Source organism: Eschscholzia californica, unplaced genomic scaffold (genome assembly GCF_041429995.1).
Source record: "Eschscholzia californica isolate CP2 unplaced genomic scaffold, dmEscCali1.0.p SCAF_1, whole genome shotgun sequence".
Classification (NCBI taxonomy): Eukaryota; Viridiplantae; Streptophyta; class Magnoliopsida; order Ranunculales; family Papaveraceae; genus Eschscholzia; species Eschscholzia californica.
In genome coordinates, this window is record NW_028238198.1 from 83,660,715 (window position 1) to 83,684,058 (window position 23,344).

At 37.3% G+C, this 23,344-nt stretch overlaps 2 protein-coding genes and 4 non-coding genes across 6 annotated transcripts; 5 read left to right on the forward strand and 1 right to left on the reverse strand.

Moving 5' to 3' along the window:
- Nucleotides 1-342: 342 nt before the first annotated feature.
- On the forward strand, nucleotides 343-540 carry LOC147570159 (U2 spliceosomal RNA). The gene has a single exon (XR_015231581.1). It is a non-coding gene; the product is annotated as a U2 spliceosomal RNA (small nuclear RNA).
- Nucleotides 541-3,210: 2,670 nt separating this feature from the next.
- Nucleotides 3,211-3,370, forward strand: LOC147570160 (U1 spliceosomal RNA). Its single transcript, XR_015231681.1, has one exon. It is a non-coding gene; the product is annotated as a U1 spliceosomal RNA (small nuclear RNA).
- A 469-nt stretch (nucleotides 3,371-3,839) lies between these two features.
- On the forward strand, nucleotides 3,840-4,037 carry LOC147570161 (U2 spliceosomal RNA). Its single transcript, XR_015231565.1, has one exon. It is a non-coding gene; the product is annotated as a U2 spliceosomal RNA (small nuclear RNA).
- A 300-nt stretch (nucleotides 4,038-4,337) lies between these two features.
- Nucleotides 4,338-10,263, reverse strand: LOC147570162 (ABC transporter C family member 10-like). Its single transcript, XM_086656715.1, has 11 exons — nucleotides 8,420-10,263; nucleotides 8,005-8,325; nucleotides 7,828-7,914; nucleotides 7,033-7,617; nucleotides 6,786-6,950; nucleotides 6,364-6,658; nucleotides 5,959-6,173; nucleotides 5,250-5,555; nucleotides 5,072-5,135; nucleotides 4,759-4,998; nucleotides 4,338-4,534 (listed from the first exon to the last, which is right to left on the reverse strand). Exons 1-11 carry the CDS (start codon nucleotides 9,956-9,958, stop codon nucleotides 4,422-4,424), a joined length of 3,930 nt encoding a protein of 1,309 aa, XP_086512841.1. The 5' UTR covers nucleotides 9,959-10,263; the 3' UTR covers nucleotides 4,338-4,421.
- A 2,206-nt stretch (nucleotides 10,264-12,469) lies between these two features.
- Nucleotides 12,470-14,955, forward strand: LOC147570163 (uncharacterized). The gene is made up of 2 exons (XM_086672703.1): nucleotides 12,470-14,248; nucleotides 14,552-14,955. Exons 1-2 carry the CDS (start codon nucleotides 13,159-13,161, stop codon nucleotides 14,587-14,589), a joined length of 1,128 nt encoding a protein of 375 aa, XP_086528829.1. The 5' UTR covers nucleotides 12,470-13,158; the 3' UTR covers nucleotides 14,590-14,955.
- Nucleotides 14,956-22,843: 7,888 nt separating this feature from the next.
- Nucleotides 22,844-23,003, forward strand: LOC147570164 (U1 spliceosomal RNA). The gene has a single exon (XR_015231697.1). It is a non-coding gene; the product is annotated as a U1 spliceosomal RNA (small nuclear RNA).
- Nucleotides 23,004-23,344: the final 341 nt, after the last annotated feature.

Consider the following 23,344-nt stretch of genomic DNA (forward strand, 5'->3'; position numbering starts at 1 on the left):
CCAAGAGGGGTCTATCGCGCCTTCGCCCCTGTACATTGAATGGTAAAGTAGACGGTTGTTTCTTCTCTGTAATAGATTCATTTCCTGTTTAGGCAGTTCTAATTGCTCCCAGAACTGAGGTTGTCTATCCGTATCTTTCCAGTCAAGAGCAACAATCCACATACTAAGAGCCAGAGGAAGTCATGTTTGGAAATTAATCAAGTCGATCAATGAAGGCATTTCAAGACGTAATAAACGTGACTCGCGCCTACCGTTGTTTGTAATAGTCCCACACAGTCGAGTTGGAATGAGCATGGAAGTTGGAAACTGTAATAAAACCATATTAGATAGAATGAAGAAAGCATACCTTTCTCGGCCTTTTGGCTAAGATCAAGTGTAGTATCTGTTCTTATCAGTTTAATATCTGATATGTGGTCCATTGGGTCACACGATATTAAATTAATTTTTTTCACGGGGGAGAGTACACTACAGTAGCTTGCTGCTGGGGCTCTCAAGTGTCGCCTTTGCGTTGCACTATTGCATTTGCCTGGCACACTCCCAACCAATACTTAACTATCAACTTTTTATTGTTCTATTATAGATTTTGGGTGCTTGTTACATATCACCAAATGTGTTGTTTGATGAAGCATCTTTGTGGCGGTCTTTAGAAAAATAGAAGCTATCAGATTCAAACGTGCTCAAATTCAGTTGGATATAGGTGGAGGTAAAGATACCGATAAAAAGTTCTTGGCAAACAGGTGTGTACCAACCATCAAATGAAGGTCCTAAAGAAACAATTACACCAAGGAGGTCAACAAGAATCAGGAAGCCGAATATGCAAATGTTGCTATGACAGAAGAACAAGATACAATAGATACAGAAAATCAGACATGGGAACTTGTTCCAAAACTAGCAAATGTGAAGCCAATTTCATGCAAATGGGTTTACAAAGTAAAGCGTCGCACCGATGGATCAATTGAGAGAAACAAATCTCGTCTAGTAGCTAGAGGGTTCTCCCAACAATATGGATTAGACTATGAAGAAACTTTTAGTCCAGTTCTAAAGATTACAACATTAAGAGTTTTACTTGCACTTGCAGCTCACAAAAAATGGATATTGTTGCAAATGGATGTGAAGAATGCTTTCTTGCACGGATAGTTAGACCGAGAGATTTACATGAATCAACCATTGGGGTTTCAAAACCAATATCGTCCATAATATGTATGTAAGTTACGGAAACCATTATATGGATTGAAGCAATCACCAATAACATGGTACAGTAAGATTGCTAAATTTCTAACCCATAATGGCTATTTAGTGACAAGTGCAGATTGTAGTCTGTTTGTTAAACAGATGGAGTGAAGTTAGCTTTCGTCTTAGTATACGTGGATGATTTAATCATCACGGGAGATTGTGAAGAAGAGATTCTCCAAACAAAAGAGACTTTATCAGTTCGTTTTCAAATGAAAAAACTTGGGCAACTTAAACTTCCTTGAGGTTGATCACACCAATGAAGATATATTTCTTCACCAGAGAAAATACTCTAAAATCTATTAAAGTGGTATGCTTGAATGTAAACCCATCGATACACCAATGGAGATAAATGTCAAATTTTGTGCTCGTGAAGGGAGACTCGGAAGATGCAACGATGTACTGACAATTGGTGGGCAACCTGATCTACTTGACTCTAAGTAGACATGATATTTCTTATGTAGTTGGTGTGATGAGTCGATATATGCATCAACCAAAGAAACCTCATTTGGATGCAGTTCGACGAATTTTAAGATATGTAAATAGCACACTTGGTTATGGTATTTTGTATAAGAAAGGAGATTTAAACTAGTTGGTTTTTGTGATGATGGTGATCACGATAATCGACGCTCAACTACTGGGGTATGTTCTTATGATTGGTGTTATGACAAAAACAAGTAATCCAAGAGAAGCAATAGGAAATAAAAACACAATCACACAATACAAGAGATTTACGTGGTTCGGGAAGTGAGACCTACTCCACGACGATATCGGTGCGATGATATTCACTATGGTGAGCAAACAAGTTACACAAGAGATACGTGAGAATCAAATATCTCCTAGGATTTTAGTTTATATATGGTCACTAAAACCCCAATCCCACCGACACTGCCTCGCCGACTCTCTTTCTAAATCTAAAATACACATAGATACGCTAACACTAATAATCGACATAACCCTGCTACGCATTCCAGCTCTGTCTCGGTGCCCTGCTTCACATACCAGCTCTGTTTCGGTGTTCGACTCTGCTAAAGGATCCAAAATTCTACGCCGAGACCTAAACGTGTTGGCGGGTCGTAAACCGGATTAGATATCAACTCATATTCAAAACACTTTCAACAATTTGATTACGAGCAATTTCTTTGTGTAGCAAAAGACAACCAACTGTATCCTTATCATCAACTGAAGCAGAATATCGAACTGCAGCTATGGCAGCGCATGAGAGCACTTGGCTTAAACGTTTGTCAACTGACTTGGGTCAGTCAGCTAATGAAGCAATTTTTCTGCACCGCGATAACCAATCAACAATACATTTGGCTGAAAATTTTGTTTTTCATGTTTCATGCAAGAACTAAGCACGTAGAGGTACACCATCATTTTCAAAGGGAGAAATTGTTGCAAGAAGAGATAAAAACTGAAGTAAATTGACACAAATGAACAAGTGGCAAATTTGTTTACCAAAAGTCTGAACAACAAGAAGTTCGAAAACTTTGGTCACCAACTCAGGATGGTACAAAGAATAAATGTTGGTGTTGAGGAGGAATGTTAGAGTCTCACCACCAGCTATGTTGACTAAGCATTAGAAAGTTACTAGTTACTATTTCTGACTAAGTCAGTAGATAATTTCAGGTCTGTTATCCAGTCATGCATTCCTAGTCTCTGGGAGTTAGTTAGTCAAGAGTTAGTTTCCAGTCATGCATTCCAAGTCTTTAAGAGTTAGTTTCTGGTCATGCATTCCTAGTCTCTGGGAGTTAGTCAGTCAAAAGTTTCATCCTACTTTTATGTTAGGTAAATCAACTTCGCAAGAAGAAAAACTAAGAGTATACAAGAATTTGTTGTCTACATATAACTTCTCTAGCTAACACAAAAGATTGTAATGGGTGTATAATATTAAATTTTTTATAGTCCCACATCCATGAAGAAGGGGAAAATCCATAGATCACTGTGATACAAAATGAGGTTGCCATTGAACTTTTAAACATACTTACCTGGACGGGGTCAATGGTTGATCAAGAAGGACCATGGCCTAGGTTAGTGACCTCCATTGCACTTAGGAGGGGCACTCGCCTAAGATCTACCCAAGTGGTGGAGTCTACGTCATAATTTGTGATAGAGGGGGTACGCGTTCGCGCGGCCCCTACCAATTTCATCTTAAACTTTTTTGGACTGTCGTCTATAGTTTGAAACCAATTTCATCTTAAATTTTTTTGGACTGTCGTCTTTAGTTTGAAAATGGTAAAGCAGACCGTTCTCTTCCTGAATTTCAATATTTGATAGGATACAGTCATCCTTGATCAAAGTCGTATGTAGAGAAAACTGTCTATGAATCAATTCATTTCCTTGTACGAGAAAAGTTGTTTCGTCTTTGAAATTGAGTCACTTCCTGTTTAGGCAGTTCTAATCGCTCCTCATGTTTAGGCAGTTCCTTGTACGAGAGAGGAAGTCATGTTTGGAAATTAATCAAGTCAATCAAAGAGGGCATTTCAAGATGTAATAAACATGAGTTGCCTACCGACACCGTTTGTTAAAATAGTCCCACACAGATGAGTTTGAATGAGCATGGGAGTTGGAAACTATTACAAAACAATATCAAATAGAATGAAGAAAGCATACCTTTCTCGGCCTTTTGGCTAAGATCAAGTGTAGTATCTGTTCTTATCAGTTTAATATCTGATATGTGGTCCATTGGATCACACGATATTAAATTAATTTTTTTCACGGGGGAGAGTCCACCACAGTAGCTTGCTGCTGGGGCTCTCATGTGTCGCCTTTGCGTTGCACTATTGCATTGGCCTGGCACACCCCCTACCAATACTCAATTATCAATATCATTATTTTTCTGCGTGGTCCGTGATATAGAATTGTTATTCTAGTTTTTCATTTGCACAAACCATCTATTGGTGAGAGAAGATTTCTCCTTCAATAAGGAGGAAACAGATAGATATAATACAACTTTCTCAACAAAAAAAGGGGAAACAGATGGCTATGAACAATGAAGCCTAGCAAGCCAGGGATATTCATTTCGGTTGCTTATACTTGTACCTTTTTCTTGTTTTATTTTGTTTATTTTCCGGAAAATTGAAAAAAGAAAAAAAGAATCATAACAATTGAGTAAAAATTTCATCTAAAATTGTAAGATCTTATTTATAAGCTAGCCCGTTGGACTAAGAAATACGACAAAAGAGAAGCTATCACAAGGAATCTGCGGAATGAAAATGTGACCAGTATTCTTTAACTAGTTGCCCAAACAATGAGCTTTCTTCCTTCATCAACTTCATTGGTTCATCGTACTCCACTACTTTTCCTGCAAAATCATACAAGCATTTCGATCAGTATGAGCTTCAATTAGGTAAGTATTCTCCCCCTCGTATCAACCGCAGTTACAGTTACAATAACGTACTTTAGAGCTCAACAAGGCTTCAAACAGCTACGAAAGTGTGACATAGCACAGGGACTCTCGGTGATATATATATATATATATATATATATATATAGAGAGAGAGAGAGAGAGAGAGAGAGAGGACTTGCCATCACTTATAGCAAGCACCATTGTACTGTCCATTACAGTTGGTATTCTATGTGCTACAGTGAGAACTGTACAATTCATAAATTCTGTGCGTATCGTTTTCTGAAGAATGGAATCTGTTGCATTGTCGATCGAAGCAGTGGCTTCATCGAGAACCAATATACGGCTTTTCCTCAACAAAGCTCGCCCAAGACAGAATAACTGCCGTTGTCCCATACTCCAGTTAACACCATCTTGTTGAACTGGTAAATCAAAATGTCAGTAATGACTCCATGTAGAAAAAGAAAAAGCTGCTCACCTAACTATATTACCTACCAAAACTATCAAGACCGTCTTCTTTCTCTTTTACCGTCTCTCGAAGTTGACATTTACGGAGGACCTACAAGTTAGCACAAGAACATCTGATAGTTAATCACAAGTAAGAGCATGGGTATGTGGTTTTTGAACTGTTTCAAACACGTAACAGAAACCAACATATAAGCAAAGAAATTACCTCCCATATTTCGTGGTCGGTATATTGAGACAGAGGATCCAGATTGTATCTAACCGTCCCATTAAAGAGAGTTGGATCTTGAGGTATGATACCTAACCGTGATCTTAGATCGTGAAGTCCGATAGTAGAGATGTCAATACCATCTATGATGATTTTACCACCAACCGGTTCTACCAAACGAAACAAAGCACCTATAAGAGTTGTTTTGCCGCTGCCCGTCCTGCCAACAATCCCAATCTTGTGCCCTCCTTCAAATGTGCAACTGATCCCTTGAAGAACAAGAGGAGTATTTGCCCTATATCTAATCTGTTTGACACAAATGTTCTCAGATAGTGTTAGTCTTTTGTTGAACGCAGATATGAAATCTGACTCGATCTGAACTGGCTCGAGACAAGTGTTATGTTCGTCTTTTTTATTTGGGGATTTGTGACTTGTGTGCCCCGGAAAGTTTAAATCAGCTGAGACTGATCTATTTTGGGCCCTTAAAAAATTAGACAGAAAGACATCATTATCTGAATTAACCTCAAATAACTGTTTAGATAAGTCGACCCAGGCACGTCATATTCAAATAAGTCAGACTTAAGATAAGTCAGATTCAGGCAAATGAGACTCGGGCAATAAGTAAAAAAACCAATCACTACTTTCGTTTACTGATCTGTGTTAAGGATGGCGAAAACAATTTTGTAAAATAAACCTTGCCGAAGATTACCTGCAAATCATGGATTTCTACTCTACCCGCTACTGGCCAGTCAGGCATTGGCCGGTTCCCTTGTATAAAATCCGGAGCTTCACTAGGAATGTGCATGTATTGGTTTAGTCTTTCTACAGAAATGATGTAGTTTGCTAGAGAGCACTGGTGTTGGACAGAGAGAACAAGGAACAGGTTCAAGGTAAGACCATATGACAGTGCCATTCCAATATATCCTGTCATCAGAAAGATTGATTGGTGGATCAGGTGGAGAAAAACACCCGAGTTCAAGTCCTTGCTTAAGCCTTTGCCTGGCTAGGCAGCCACTACTTTAGGGTCGGAAGACAAGTGAGACAAAAACAGGTCAATATAGATTCGACGAGCCATTCTCCAAGAGAAATGGGAAGAAAAGAAATATAAACCTACCAGTATGAAGAGTTCCAGGAGGAAGCAAAACTATCACAAGGGCTGAGGAGCAAAGGGCGACAGCGCATAGTATTTCCAAACGTTGGATGAACCATTCATTAGCAGAAAAGATATAAAAACAAGAACCAGCATTTTTGTCGATGAGATCGAGGTTTTGAGCGAAGTATTGGTCTTCTTTCTCAAAAGCTCTTATTGTGATTGCTCCGGCTATAGATTCCCCAAGATGGCTAGCTACCAATGACTTAGTTGTTCCATTTATCCGCATGAACTCTTTTGCAGAAGGAGAATAGAATCTCTATTGAGTAAAAATACACATTCAACAAATGGATATTGTAAAACACAATAGTCTTATTGTTTGATTTAAATCTTTATAGTCTCAGTCGTAAAATTAAAAGAATCATCAAGAAATCCTAGAATTGTACCTGTAAGTATATCACCATGTATATCATTGGTATGGACACAAACACAGCTTGCCAGGTAATAACAGTGAACACTCCAAGAGTGGCATACGTATTTGCTGTACTGGAAATAACGAAACTAAAGCAAAGTGGAAGATCGAAGTCTACAATACCCAAATCAGAAGAGACCTGTACACAAGAAATGTGAAATGAGAAACATTAGCATCATGCTGTTTTCCAAAAAAATAAGTTCAGTTGCCGAAACTCTTACCCGAGTTAGTATCCTTCCCAAAGGCGTACACTCGTAAAAAGCTATAGGTGCACGGAAAAGAGAGCTCGATAGCTGAGAAAATAACGATTTCGATGAACTAACTCCTAAAGCAACTACAAAAATAAATCTACAGAGTAAAAAGACTAGTGAGATGCATCCAATCAGTGAGTACACAACAATTAGTCTCAATTGGCTAACTTTAGGATTCTGCACGTTAGCAGCCATCCAACAGTTTTGCAGTATTTGTGTAGCAAGAAAGGTTAGGTAGGAAAATATTGCCAAGGATAAGTAAAGGAAGCCTCTATTCTGATTTAGATATTGCAGGTAAGGTTTCCAACTAGTGCCTGTTTCTCTCTCTTCTTGCTCAATCAATTGGTATCTTACTGAATCTTCAAGCGGCATGTCGCAATAACTTTTCGTAGTCTTTTTGGCAGAGCTTCGACTATTCTGTGAAGAAGCAACCTCAATTAATCTTTCAGAACCAGCTGTGTCTTTGTGCGCATTGACAAGGTCCCGAAATTCTTGACTAGAAGATAATAGTACATGATATGGAGCTGAATGTTGGATTTCTCCATCTGATATCAACTGTCGAAAATAAATTTTGTAAGATAACATTGTGGAGTAGATATATCATTTTACTAGAATCCACAATAGAATTGTGGAGTAGATTGTTTAAGCACCTTCGCTAAAAAAAACAAAGATCATTTAAAACCGACTATAGCGTGGCATTAAATTAGGGTCTAGATATTGCATCCTATTTAACGGAAAGTTTGAAGGATTCACTTGTAAACTGACCATAACGTAATCAAATGCCGGAAGGAAATCAACTTGGTGTGTAACTAGTAAGACTGTCTTCCCTGATAACGCTCCCATTACATATTCCTACATAACCAAAAGTAAGAAATCGTCACTAGGAGTTAACTCTTAGCCAACAAAGTCATTAACCGAAGGACAACAGAATTGTGATCTTACATTAAATAGGCTTGTTGCAGTATGAGCATCAACCGCACTAAATGGATCGTCCAAGAGATATATATCTGCATCCTGATAAAGTGCACGAGCAAGTTGAATACGTTGCTTTTGACCACCACTAAGATTTATTCCTCTCTCTCCTATTTCAGTAAGATCACGAAAAGGTAGTATATCAAGGTCCTTCAGCAGCGAACACTTTTCTAGTGTTTCTTGGTATCTTTGCTTATCCATGGAGCACCCGAACAATATATTCTCTCGTATACTTCCAGACTGGATCCATGCAGTTTGAGAAACATAAGCAATTCTGCCATAAACTTGAACCTGTAAAACAAAATAAAAAAGCAATCGAATGAGCACTTGTTTGATCATCAAATTCATACAGAAAATAAGGATTAAGGAGGACATAAGAACTTACCATCCCCTCTACTTTTGGAACTTCTCCGAGAATTGTCGCTAGAAGGGTTGATTTACCAGCACCAACCTCTCCACAGATAGCTACCTTTTGACCCGGTTTTATTTCTAAGTTTATATTTCTTAGAGTAGGCTTTATTTGATTCTCTTCCCACAAAAGATTACCGGCCTTAATAAAGATCCCTGAATTAAGTTCCTCGAAATTTCTTTCCTGCCTAGTTTTTCCACTTTGCAATTCTTTTGCCAAAAGAAACTTTGCAATCCGAGAAAATGATACTTTAGCATCAACGAACACTGCAATTAATTCAGGGATTAGTCTAATAGGCTCTTGAACAACCCGTAAAGTTGCTATAGAGGTGAACAAATTACGAGCATCCAGAGGAATCTTAAGAAAGTAACAAGTTGCAAAAGTAGCAACTGAAACCATAACAGGGGCTGCCCAAAAGAGAAAAACGATATACGTTTTCTGAAGTGTGACAGCTAACAACATCTTATACTCCTCTTTCCTGAATTGTTCAATGACAAACTTGAAATTTTTCTCCCAAGCATACATCTTTAATACCTTCATGTTCACAAGAGCCTCCGACATAGCCTTTAGCCTCTTGTCCTGTACTACTGTAAGCTTACTCTGGAACTTAGTTTGTAATTTGATTAACGGACCATTGAGCATCACAAAGAATACAATTACCACCAAAGCTGCGATTGAAGCAAGCCCAACGGTTTTAAACAAAATTGTTACTCCGAGGCAGATTTGCAAAGTTAATGACCAAGCGCTATGAAAGTGAAAACAGATTTCGCTAACTCTGTAAGCATCTACAGCGACGTAGTTGATTATTTCACCAGACGAATGATTAGTCTTAGCTGCATTAGAAAGTCTCAGTTGCTTTCTATAAATAGCTGCCGAAAGTAAAGACCTAATGTGAACACCCATTAATCGACATCGGAAGTACCATTGTCGTTGCCCAATTGACTCTAAAAATTTCGACAAGAACAATAAGATAACCAATACATAACCTTGGTGTTTAAATGTTTCTTTTCCATTGGCAACATCAATGAAAGCACTAAGAAATAAAGGACCTGAAGAAATAGTTAGTACCTTGAGTAATGCAAAGAACCCAGAACTCAAAATGTCTTTCCAATCACAGAAAATTATTGCCGACAGAACCGAAGTTTCTGTCACTTGTTTTTGTTGATTCAGTTTACCCATGAACAAAAGGTAACAGGTTTCGGCTCTGTCAACTTTTCGCAACATGGGTATGTCTTCATCCTCAAGAATCTTCTTTTTCTTTCCCATCTTCATCAATGGATTCAACCACCAAAATGACATTTTACTTAGAAACCCAGCATTAGCAAAATGAGTCTCATTTTCACTCTTACTTCTATCATCCATACTTGTTCTTGTTCTTCTACCTCTTTCAGTTGCCCATTCATAGATTTTATAAAGATCATCATCATTTAAAAATTCAACAAATTTTTGCACAATAATTAATACAAAAAAAATTATATTATTTTTGGAGGATTTCGTCGAGCAGAGTGTGAGCATTTCGTCGAAATAAGTAATGCATTATACTAGTATAATATACATTAACTTAAGTTAATTCAGAACTCAAAATCAAAATTCAGATTCTACTATAATAAAAAAACACTTTCTTATGATTTTGATTCTCGGCTGGCAGTTGTTGGTGACTTGGTTCCCTTAGCATATTTGATATTATATGAAAAAGAATCAGTACAACGCGAGTCAATGAAAATAATAAAATTAACACCGAAGAACTATAAATTAATATGTATTTGCCATCAAATTGATGACACAAGTATTATTTGACTAGTAATAAAAATGGTAGGTTTTTGTCTTTGAACCAACATTACGAGATACTCTCTTCCCACTAGCGTACCGCGTACCCGATTCACTGTATCCTTTTTGGGTGGGTTCGCGATCCAGTACTCTAAAATTACCGTACCGGATTTTTTAGTCTAATGAACCCAAAGTCTTTGTAAAAAATCTATAATTTCTACATGTTCAATAGTTACTACAAGAATTTGATGAATTAACCAGTTAGATTTTAAATTTTGTGGAGACAAAATATTGTCTAGGAAAATAGTAAAAAAAACGTGGGGAAATTTTAAAAGCCCCCCCCCCCCCCCCCCCGTTTTTGTTAAAAGGCCTCCCCGCTAAAAGCGCCCCTCATTATAACCTATTTGGTTATAGGGCCCCCTCTACAAAAGAGCACCTCTTTGTCAACAGTTGGTAGCCCAAGTGGTTCCAAGATGTTGACATAAACTCCAGAAAGCCCTGGAGGTCCCAGGTTTGAATCCCAGACAAGGTGGAATCTTTGGTTATTTGAATTGGGATTATTAGGGTGTAAATAATGTTGTTGGCCTTTAGGGCATGTTCTAGTTGGGCTATAGGCCCGGTCCTGTTAGTGTTTGAGTGGGCGGTTATCGAGCTTATCACATCTATGATGTATCAAGTGTCAAATGTAACGACATATGTAGATCGTAGTCGACTTCCAAAAAAAAAAAAAAAAAAAAAAGAGCACCTCCTTCATCAATATTTGACTTAACGGCAAAGTTAACGCCGTTAGGTCAAACTTAACCCAAGACCGATGATGTTGACCACGCCACATCATCATCTTCTCCGGCAGGGTCGCCGGCCGGCCAAACTTCCCGCCGGCGACCTTCAAATTTTCTTTTTTTTATTCTCTCTCTCTAAAAACAATTTTTTTTTTTTAACTCTCTCTCTCTCTCTACAGATCTAGAGAGAGAGAGAGAGCAGATCCATTGAAGGTCTGCGAACAGACCCTTTGAAGGTCTGTTCGCAGACCCTTTGGAGGTCTGTTCGCAGACCTTCAATGGATTTGCTCTCTCTCTCTCTAGATATGTAGAGAGAGAGAGTTTTAAAAAAAAAAATTGTTTTCAGAGAGAGAGAGAGAAGAGAGAGAATAAAAAAATATATATATATATTTTGAAGTCGCGGGCCGGAAGTTTGGCCGGCCGGCGACCCTGCCGGAGAAGATGATGATGTGGCGTGGTCAAATGATGTGGCAGATAGAGAAAATGAGATGGAGGAGAGAAAATGTGGGTGAAATACACCTTTAAAGGGGGTTTTTTTCACCCATTCAAAGAGGGGGGCCCTTTAACCAAGCTAAGTCAAAGGTTTTTTACTAAGTCAACGAAACCATGGGGAGGCATTTTAACAAAAACGGGGAGACCTTTTAAAATCTCCCAAAAACGTATTGGAATCGAAAATAGCGAACCGAAGAAATATACCTCTAGCGCACCCGATAATCACATGGTAGCGTACCGCGTACCGGTACCTGTACCACGTACCGGAGCGATCCACGTACCAAGTAACCTTGCTTTGAAACCTCTCAAACTAGTGTTTAACTTCCTCACTCCATCTGTGTTCCAAATCTAAAAGTTTCATGATAAGCCCAAAAACACATTATTAACCATGACTCTAATATAAATGGGAAATGCTAAATGTACAAAGAATCTTTGACAAGATTCTTGACAAAATGCTAAGTGAACGGTCCCGATCAAAGTCAAACTTTGAACAACCTTGATCAACTTTTGTCTTTTAGTGAAAATGAGTCATTAAGTCAGGAATTTTGTCAAAGACTTTGTACATGTAGCACTCCCGAATATAAATTACAACATTCCAAACTGCCTTTCAAACTTGAATCTATTTGCTCCTCCTGCTTGTTGGATCACTACAACTTTTACAGATAAGAAAAACCCAATTTCAGAAATTATGAGAACAAATGTGGGATTTAAATCGACAACTTTCTCCTATAAAAAAAAAATAATAACAATAGTATTTTCTTAATATAGATAATCTTAATTTTTGTATATCTTAAGATTATTTATATTAAGAAAATCTTAACTGTTGTATATGTTTTGTTACAATATATATATATATATATATATATATATATATATATATATATATATATATATATATTATAGTTAGGGGTTGTTTAGTAATTTGCCCTTCAAGGGCATTTTAGTCTTTTATGTTACTATATATTTGTTCCTTGTAAAACCTAGTTTTACTAATGAAAAGTCTTGCCTCCATTAGAGTGTTTCTTTCATCTTCTTCTCTTTGAATATTCTTATTGTCTTCAACATGGTATTAGAGCCTTTAAGATTTGAAGATCTAGGTTGGTAATATCAACTTCAAAGCGGTCATGGTAGGTTAGTGGTGATTATTGGCGATTTTGGTTTAAGAAAGAGGGGGCGATTTTGGATTTTGGTTTTAGAAAGGAACGATGTTGGTAGTTTGGAAATAATTGGCAGTTTCCAATATTGGGCGGTTTGGTTTGGAGGTTTGGAATTAAATTGGCACTTTTCGTTTGGAGGTTTGGAATTAAATTGGCACATGTGAATTGGCGATTTTGAATGGTGTTGTAGTGGTTTGGAATTAATTTGTTGGGTGGTTTGGTTTAGAGATTTGGAATTAATTGGCAGTATTGAAGGTACTGTGGTTTGGTTTGGTTTGGTTTGGAATTAATTTAAGTTTTGAAGGTATTGTGGTTTGGAATTAATTTGTTGGGCGTTTTATTTGGGAGATTTGGAAACTATTGGCGGGTTTGAAGGGTGATTTTCTCTTCGTTTTTGCTATTCTCGTTGCGGATTTGGTATTGCTATTTCACACTTCTTCTTCTTATTTGTATTTCTTTAGCTAATTTGTTTGGTGGTGTTATTTGCTTGGTTATATTTGGTATTGAATTAAATTGAAAAATGGAGGGTGGAAAAGATGATTCATTGCAAGCTATTAGTGTAAGGTTGAATGGCAAAAATTACTCATATTGGAGTTTTTTGATGAAAATTTTTTTGAAAGGAAAATATTTGTGGGATTACATTGATGGTACTGTTGCTCAACCAATTGATAGATCGAAAGAAAATTTTGCTGAGTTATCTAGGGTTTGGGAAGCAAACAATTTGAAAATCATTACTTGGATTAATAACTCAGTAGATAACACTATTGGATATCAGTTGGCGAAATTTCAAACTTGTCGTGAGATGTGGTTTTACTTAGCCGATATGTTCCAACAGTCGAACTTTGCAACACAGTATAAGTTAGAAGCTGATATTAGAAATATGGAACAAAGAGATAAGAATATTCAAGAATTTCACGCTGCAATGATTGATCTTTGGGATCAGTTAGCTCTTACAGAATCTGAAGAGTTGCAGGCGTGTCCTCCTTATATTGCTCGTAGGGAGGAAGGTCGTTTGGTTCAGTTTTTGATGGCTTTGCGTAGTGATTTTGAATCAATTCGTAGTACAATTTTGCATAGTAAACCACTTCCCTCCATTGCTAAAGTTGTTAATGAGCTTATGGCTGAAGAGACACGTCTCAAGTACCAAGCAAGGAAAGACATTATTCAAACACCTACTGAAACAGTGTTAGCTGTTCATTCGAAGCCAAATCAGAATCATCAGAACAAACCTCATACAAAAGTTGCTATGGACGAATGCAACTTCTGTAAGCAAAAGGGTCATTGGAAGGATCAATGCCCCAAGTTAATGAACAAGTCGCAACATAATCAGAGACCTCAAAAGCCTTTTCAGTATAACACCGCAGCAGTTATACCGCCATCTGACTCGTCTGGTTCTAGTGGTTCATCTTCCTCTGTGCCCAAAACTGATAATGTGGTTGATCAATTTCAAATGTTTCAGAAATTTCTTGCTATGCAGCCACATGCTATGTCCACCTCTGCTCCGCAAGGCCCATTAGCTCCTAAGCCTTCTAGTACTCCATTAGACTCACTCTCAAATCAGTTTCAAAGATTCTTAGCCATGCAACCTCATGCCTTGTCCTCTTCTGAAGGTTTGTCTTCTCTTATTTCTTCGTCAGGTATGCCTTCTTCAGTTTGGATTTTAGATTCTGGCGCCTCTCGTCATATGTCTCCTATCATCTTTTGTTTCATTAAAGCATATATCTGATCTTCCAGTCCGAACCGCTGATGGCACACCAATGTCATTAAGTGGTATTGGCTCTGTTGTCACACCTAATCTATCTCTTCAGAATGTTCTCCATGTTCCCAAACTTACTCTAAATCTTGCTTCTATTAGTCAGTTGTGTGATTCTGGATGTTTAGTTTTATTTTCTTCTACTGGTTGTTATGTACAGGATGTACAATCCCAGAAGCTGATTGGGACAGGCCGTAGGCATGGGGCATTATATTTTGTAGAGGAGTTGAAAGTACCTGATGTTGCAGCTTCCACTTTTGACTTGTCATCCTTCCGTTTGAGTCCTTCATCTTCTAGTTTTTACTTATGGCATTCTCGTATTGGTCATGTTTCAACATCTAGGTTGAAATATTTAGTGTCTACCGGTGCATTAGGAGATTTGCAAGTTAAAAATATTTCTGATTGTAGTGGTTGCAAACTTGCAAAATTTTCCGCTTTACCTTTTGCTTCGAGTCTGTCTGTTTCAGTTAAACCTTTTGATCTAGTTCATTCTGATGTATGGGGTCCTTCTCCTGTTCCCACAAAAGGAGGTTCTCAATACTATGTTTCCTTTATTGATGATTACACTCGTTTTTGTTGGGTTTATCTGATGAAACATCGTTCTGAATTTTATGAAATTTATCAACAGTTTCGAGCCTTAGTTAAAACACAATATTCCTCTATCATTAAGTGTTTTCGATGTGATTTAGGTGGGGAATATACTTCAAATAGGTTTCGTGAGTTGCTTGTTATGGATGGAACTGTTCATCAATCTTCGTGTACAGATACTCCTCAGCAAAATGGTGTTGCTGAAAGGAAGCATCGGCACATCGTTGAAACTGCTCGTTCTTTGTTATTGTCTGCCTTTGTTCCTAGTGAGTATTGGGGTGAAGCTGTTCTCACTGCAGTAAATTTAATTAACAGAATTCCAACTTCCCATTGTTCAGGTTTGTCTCCATTTCAAGCATTGACAGGGCATGCTCCTGACTACTCGTCCTTAAGAGTATTTGGGTGTACTTGTTTTGTTCTTCGTCCTCATGCTGAGCGTAGCAAGTTATCTTCTCGTTCTGCCATGTGTGTATTTCTTGGTTATGGTGAAGGTCAGAAGGGTTATCGGTGTTATGATCTAGTTGCTCGTAAATTTTATGTCTCTCGTCATGTTGTATTTTTAGAGCATATACCTTATTTTTCTATTCCTGCTAATGCTCATGATGTGAGTCCCTCTAACCTAATCTATATTGATCCTTTTTCTGATGTTTGTGATACTCCTACTACTGATGTTGAACCTGCTGCACCTGATGTTCCTCTCACTTGTGATGTACCTCCAATTCCTACGACTGACCAAGCTCTTAATGAGATTGCACATCCACCTTCTCGTTATCCTCATCGTGCTCGTAAGTCCACTCAGTTACCTGATTTTGTTTATTCTACCTTTTCTCCTTCTTTTACTTCTTTCTTAGCATCTATTCATTGTCACTCTGAGCCTTCTTCCTATAAGGAGGCAGTTGTTGATCCTCTTTGGCGAAAGGCAATGGCTGAAGAACTCTCTGCTTTGCATAAGACTGATACATGGGATTTGGTACCTTTGCCCTCTGGTAAACGTACTATTGGTTCTCGTTGGGTATACAAAATTAAAACAAAGTCTGATGGGTCTATTGAGCGGTACAAAGCAAGACTAGTTGCTAAGGGGTTTTCGCAGGAGTATGGTGATGAGACATGAAAATGTCCCATCTGAATCTCTTAACTAAGGCTAGTTAGTCCAATTCGAGCAGTTACTCTGATGAAGTGTGTGTTTCTTTTGTCCAGGTGACTTTACAGAATTGAACTCGGAAAACGGATAAAATCGGGATAAAGACGCACTTGAGGGCATTTTGGTCATTTGAGAATTATAGCAAGACAAAGTTAAGGTCAAAATGAGCTGACATTTGGTCAACATGGATCTCTCTAAAGACACGTGGCGCAAACATAATGGAATTACCCAAGAATTGAAGAGGCCAACAAATGTGCAAGTTTGTATCCATGAACATTGCCTCATTGCAATTAACGTTAATATGGGATGTATTTGCAATTAAGGTTAGTTGGGATTGAAATCCAAATCAAAATTAATAGTCATTCTTGCCCACGTGAGGAAGAGTCACATAATCCGTTATGGCATCATTATGAGGTCATCAACTAATTCTTTGCTGCCAATTTATTTTGTGGGCTCCACCGTAATATCCTTAGTGAAGATTTAGAGGAACTAAAGTGGGAACAAATCTATAACCGGTTGCTTTCCAAAATTTGTGGGGATTTCCTATTCTTTTGGTCTTCTTATTCTATCAACAACTCAACTGTTCTTAGGGGAATAAATCACAACAGATAAGGAAGAGCTGGAGATATCGAAAATAAGCAGAGAAAGAAAGATGGAAATCAACATAGATTGATGGAGTATTCGGTTCTTTGAGAGAGATCTCTTTCTTTTAGAAACAGTGAGAGAAAGATATTATTTTCCATCTTTTGGAAAAGATTTCATAACCAACCAAGAGATGGAAAGAAAGAGAGATTTCTGATTGATTTCTTTAAAGGGGTTGCTGATATTTTCTTCTTCTTCTAGTTCTATATACAAGATTGAAACATAGAATCATGGAGATATTTTATTACAGAATAGAGGGAATCAATCTCTTTTCTAGAGATTTTCTTGGATATTTCAGAGAGAGATTGATGGCATGATCCAGGATATTATCGAGATTAGGAGGATTGGTTTGGTATTTTTACAGAGAGGCAGTGATTGAAAGAGGGGACTGAATTTTTCTCCTCTATAAATTCAGAAACAGTGAAGACAGAGAGATATCATCTTTTGGGGGACAGAAATTACCAGAGACCTTGGACAGGAAACAAGGTTATGTTCTTCTTCTTCTCAGATCATAAAAGATAGATTTTTAGAGAGAAAAGAAGAACAGTAACTACATTTTACAGAAAGAGGGAATTGAAAACAAAACAGAGGTGCAAGGGCATGAAAAACAGGGATGTTCCTCATCAACTAACCATCATCTTTTATCTTCTTTTCTTTCTTTTCTTTGTGAGAGAGTGAAGAGATAAACAGAGAGAAAGAGAGGTGGTTGTTGTAGAGAGAGAGAGAGAGAGAAAGAGTCAGAGGAGTATTCAAAGAGCAATTTTTATTATTCATTATAAATTTATCATCTTATCTCTTCCATTCCATTCATTGTATCAAAAACAGTTTCAGAAAAAGTGTTGCTAAAAGAAAGAGAGAGAATAAGAAAGAAAACAGAGAAGTGCTTCATCTTCAAATACTTGGTGATTTCTAATTTACTTTCTTTTTAATTTTGATTCATGTGATGGAACTCTTTATGATATCCTTGATGAGTATGAATAGCTAACCTTTCTTTTGTCTAGGGTTTTGGATGAAGTTTGAAATTTGCATGAGATATTGATTTATGAATTCATTAGTTTGTTAAGTATCTCATATGCATTGATGTTCGACAATATTCGTGATTCCATCGTCAATTACATTTTCCAGTTGATTCGTCATATTTAGAATAGTCTCTTTAATGGCCAATACTTCTTAGGTAATAGTCGATTGTTGTGACGGGTATAATCTTTCATTACTTATGCTTCTTGAAGCTTGATCCACCATGTTTAGGTTAGGTTCTTTAATGGTGGATACTTGCTAGTTGATAGGTAATAGTTAGAGTTGTCAGAAAATTGATCATGTTGAGCCATAAAAAGATATGAGATTTAAATCGATCCTTATGTATGTTTAGACTGGATTCGAAACCCTAGGTCCTCTCCCCCATTGATCTGTTTACCGGTATTATTTTTCTTCGTTATTTTAGTATTTGATTTTAACATCACCAAAACAATTTTCAAAGAAAATCTTATTACTTCCAAGTCTTAGAATAGGTTTCACTTAGTCTCTGAGGAACGAACCGGACTTACCGGAATTATCACTTGACGCCCGTATACTTGCGGGTGGTGACCTATTTAGGGTAACCTTCTAGGCCCATCATATGGGATGGACTATGAGGAGACTTTTGCTCCGGTTGCAAAAATGACTACTGTTCATATGCTTATTGCAGTTGCTTCGGTTCGTCAATGGCATATCTCTCAAATGGATGTTAAAAATGCTTTCTTAAATGGAGATCTTCAGGAAGAAGTTTATATGAATCCTCCTCCTGGTGTTCCACATAAATCTGGAGAAGTTTGTAAGCTTAAGAAAGCATTATATGGTCTCAAACAGGCACCGCGAGCTTGGTTTGAGAAGTTCTCACATGTAGTTACATCTCTTGGCTTTTGCTTCTAGCAATCATGATTCAGCTCTTTTTGTCAAATATAGTGTTGCAGGTCGCATTCTTTTGTCGTTTTATGTTGATGACATGATTATTACTGGTGATGATATTGATGGTATTGCATCTTTGAAGTTGCAGCTAGCACGCACGCCAATTTGAAATGAAGGATCTAGGCACTCTCCGTTACTTTTTGGGGATTGAAGTAGCCTCTACCCCGCAAGGTTATCTTCTCTCTCAGTCCAAATACACTACAAATATTCTTGAGCGTGCTCGTATCAGTGATACTCGGACAGCCGACTCTCCTATCGAGTCTAATGCTCGTTATTCTTCTACAGATTGTACTCCTTTAGCAGATCCTACACTATATCGTACTATTGTTGGCAGTTTGATTTATCTCACTATTACTCGTCCAGATATTGCATATGTTGTGCATGTTGTTAGCCAGTTTGTGGGTTCACCTACTACAGTTCATTGGGCAGTTGTTCTTCGTATTCTGAGATATCTTCGAGGTACTTGCTTTCAAAGTCTCCTTCTTTCATCGACTTCTTCCTTGACTTTGCGAGCATATTCAGATGCAGACTGGGCGAGCGATCGCACAGATCGTAAGTCTATTACAGGTTATTGTGTATTTTTGGGGGATTCTCTTATTTCTTGGAGGAGCAAGAAACAGACTGTTGTATCTAGATCATCTACTGAACCTGAGTATCGTGCTATGGCGTCTACGACAGCTGAGATAGTTTGGTTACGTGAGTTACTTGCAGACATGGGTGTTTCCATTCCAGAGGCTACTCCTATCTATTGTGACAATCAAAGTGTTATCCATATCGCTCATAATTCAGTCTTTCACGAGCGCACCAAACACATTGAGATTGATTGTCACTTTACTCGGCATCATTTCACTCAAGGCACCATCAGTTTGCCGTTTGTCTCGTCCACTATGCAGATTGCTGACTTGTTCACCAAGTCACACTCGGTTCCACGCTTTCGTTTCTTAGCTAGCAAACTCTCGATGCTTTTCAACACCGCACCGTGAGTTTGAGGGAAGGTGTTAGAATATATATATATATATTATAGTTAGAGGTTGTTTAGTAATTTGCCCTTCAAGGGCATTTTAGTCTTTTATGTTACTATATATTTGTTCCTTGTAAAACCTAGTTTTACTAATGAAAAGCCTTGCCTCCATTAGAGTGTTTCTTTCATCTTCTTCTCTTTGAATATTCTTATTGTCTTCAACATGTTTTTCAACAAAAAATAAAAAGCACTGTCCACCAGCCTTGGTGCGGTGGTTGGACGCCCCTCTTAAGCCCATGAGGTCATGGGATCGAGTCTCGGTAGGAGTAGTTTGCCATCAAGATTTAGTCATGTGATTTATGCTATAAATAAAGTAGATTATGCAATAAGTTGTCCGGTTTTAGACCTCTTTCATGTTGTTCAGCTTGGTCTCTTTTATTCATGGTTTAAATTAGGCGGATATTGTGCTTATCTATCTTTATGAGAATGCCTTGTAACGACTAACATAGATCGTAGTCGAATTCTTACGAAAAAAAATTGTTGCCCCCCAAATTGGTGAACTCCCCTTTCTCTTTATTAAATTTGTCACGAGAGAATAATTTAAAACGATTTTACACCAAAGATCTTTTAGTAGTTTCTTGATGGGTTTTTTGAGCTTACCCCCTCAAAATTAATTGGTAATTGAGTTTACCCCCTTCAATAATTGGTAATTGAGCTTACCCCCTTGAATTTAGATTTTTAGTCAAAACTACTAAGGATATGTTTGGTATGTGATAATAAAATCAGAAAGTAAATAATATATAAACAAAATCAATCTTTACTAATCATATTCCTGACCAAATCAAACAATAAAATGAGGTAGAATCCCTAATATGAATCATATTGAAGAATAGTTGTTCTTGGTAGTGACAATTATTTCTTGTATGCCAAACATAGCCTTCGTGTTTTTGTCACTAATAGTAAGTCTAAAGAGGTAAGTTCAATTACTCATTATTGAGGGGGGTAAACTCAATTACCAATTAGTGACGAGGGGGTAAGCCCAAAAAACCTTTTCTTGATTTAGGGGGCGCTTTTAGAAAAGAGGCGTTTCAAGCAGAAAGAGGAGGCTCTTGTAAAACTTCCCAACTGGATTTGGAAATTATGGTTACTGCGGAGTTAGGAATGGGGAGTGGTGGGGGAGTTTTTGACTTCGGTATGTATTCTCCATCCTCTTTAATTAATTAGATGATGATATATTATCATATCCTCTGTTAGATCTATATCCATATTCCTTACCTACCATCACCATCTTTATTTCGATTTTGAGATTTTGAATCATTTATTAGTGTTTCTTTATACCAATTTCATCCAATTCAAACTATAACATGTCTTATCCGACGAGTTCTGATCTAACGCTGAAAATAAGGTCGGAAGAAGAGGATGAGATCGATCATTTCCACCAGTTACCGGATTCATTATTGCTGATAGTATTTAACAAAATTGGAGATGTAAAAGCCCTAGGTAGATGTTGAGGCGTTAGTCGATGTTTTCACTCCTCAGATCGACAACGTTTGGGTATTGGTTGTGTTATTTTCGATGACGACGCATTCGCTGCTTCACTAGACAAAACCCGTGGCGTTTTCTCTAAGACTGCGGCTTTGGGAGATAAAGAAATGTCTCGGGGAATAAATTCTCTAGGAAATCCATGTTTCTTTGTAAAATCTTCAAGGCATGTGTTTTTTACGGGAAATAAAAACAAAAATTTACATTTACAAAATTAACTTTAAGTAAAAATTAGGGTTATTTCTCGAATAGTCTCCAACTTTGTGACCTGTTTCCTGCCTAGCCCCCTACTTTGTCGAAAATAGCCAGATGACCCCCTTTTTCACTTACCGTTATAACACCGTTAACCAGTCAACATTTCGTTAGAATACATTCTCAACGACGGATTTCACATATATGTAAAATTTATAATTAAAACAATCAAACATGAATCAAACATCAACCTATATCAATTGACAATCAATTAAATAACTAAATATGAATCAAACAATGTTAAGATACAATTAGACGTCAACTAACGAAATAAACTTGAAATAATTATCTAAGATTCGTAACTCATAAGAAATTAAAAAAAACATAGTTCATAAATCATAAACATCAATTGAAACGAACGTCGACTCATTAATCAACATACACAAAAAAAGACGCAAGTTTCTTTGACTTACCAAACCAAAATATAATCAACGTACTAAGCTAGTCGTCCAAGAAGACGAAAGGTTTCAACAAAGTGAACCCTCCCCTCCATTACAACAACAAAAGGAAAAAAGGGAAGTGGATAACGACGAAAAATGAAGAGACAAAAGTATAGTATAAATGAGAGAGTGGAAAAGTGAAAGAGAATTTTTTTTTATGAATAACAAAATTAAAATACAACAGAATAAGTACAAATTTGAAAAAAAATATATGGTCCAAAAAGGAATCTTGACACTCACAAGTGCCAAAAGGATAGTTGGTTTCAAGTTAGGGGTCAAATCAGGATTTAACTACAAATTGAGGGGCAAAAGAGAATTAACCATGGATAATTAAGCATTATTCTTCAACTTCTTTTCTGAATTTGCTCCTCGGTCGAGCTCTTCATGTTCCTTTGGCCTGGTAAGAGTTGCATCATTTGACTTCTTCGGTGTTAGTTTTCAGTTTTGGGTGACATTGTTGTAAATTTCATGTACAATACATCTTAGTACACATATTCTATATTTCTCGTATAGAGACATGTAATGTATTCTCAAATTTGTTATGGTTTGAAGCAAAAAACATATCTTGCTTTAGAGTTTCTATATTTTTATATGAATATGCTCGGGATTAGTTCAATAAGTGTTGTATCTCATTGAAACAACAAAATATGTAACTTCATTAGCCAAAACATAGAACCACAAGCAAAACGTCTATTGTTTTAGATTTTTAATGAAAAAGCAGCCTACACTCCAAACTTTAATTTTGAGCGGAAATTGGGGACCCATGGATTGGGTATTTCATTTGTTAGGCTGAAATCCATTGTAACTCTGTCAAAACTTATATTGGTCTACAATTCCCTGTTTGTAGTTGGATATTAATTATTATAGTCCCACATCTAGGAAGAAAGGGGAAAGCCATATATCACAGTGATACAAAATGTGGTTGGCGTTGTACTTAAAAACATACTTACCTGGACGGGGTCAATGGTTGATCAAGAAGGACCATGGCCTAGGTTAGTGACCTCCATTGCACTTAGGAGGGGCACTCGCCTAAGATCTACCCAAGTGGTGGAGTCTATGTCATAATTTGTGATAGAGGGGGTACGTGTTCGTGCGGCCCCTGCCAATCTTATGTTAAATTTTGAAGTGCCGTCTGTAGTTGGATGATGTAGTCATCATTGACCAAGTCATACAGAAGTTGCATACATAGAGAAAACCGACTATGAATCAATTCATTCCCTTCTGAATTTCATCTTAAATTTTGTTGGAGTGTCTGTCACTAGTTTCAAATGGGGTAGCAAATTGTTCTCCTTCTGAATTTCAATATAGATGGGATATATTCATTCTTGATCGAAGTCACGCTTAAGTTTCATATGTATGAGAAAAAACTGTCTATGAATCAATTCATTTCCTCGTATTTTAAATCGAGTCATTTCCTTGTGTATTTGAAGAAGTTGTTTAGGC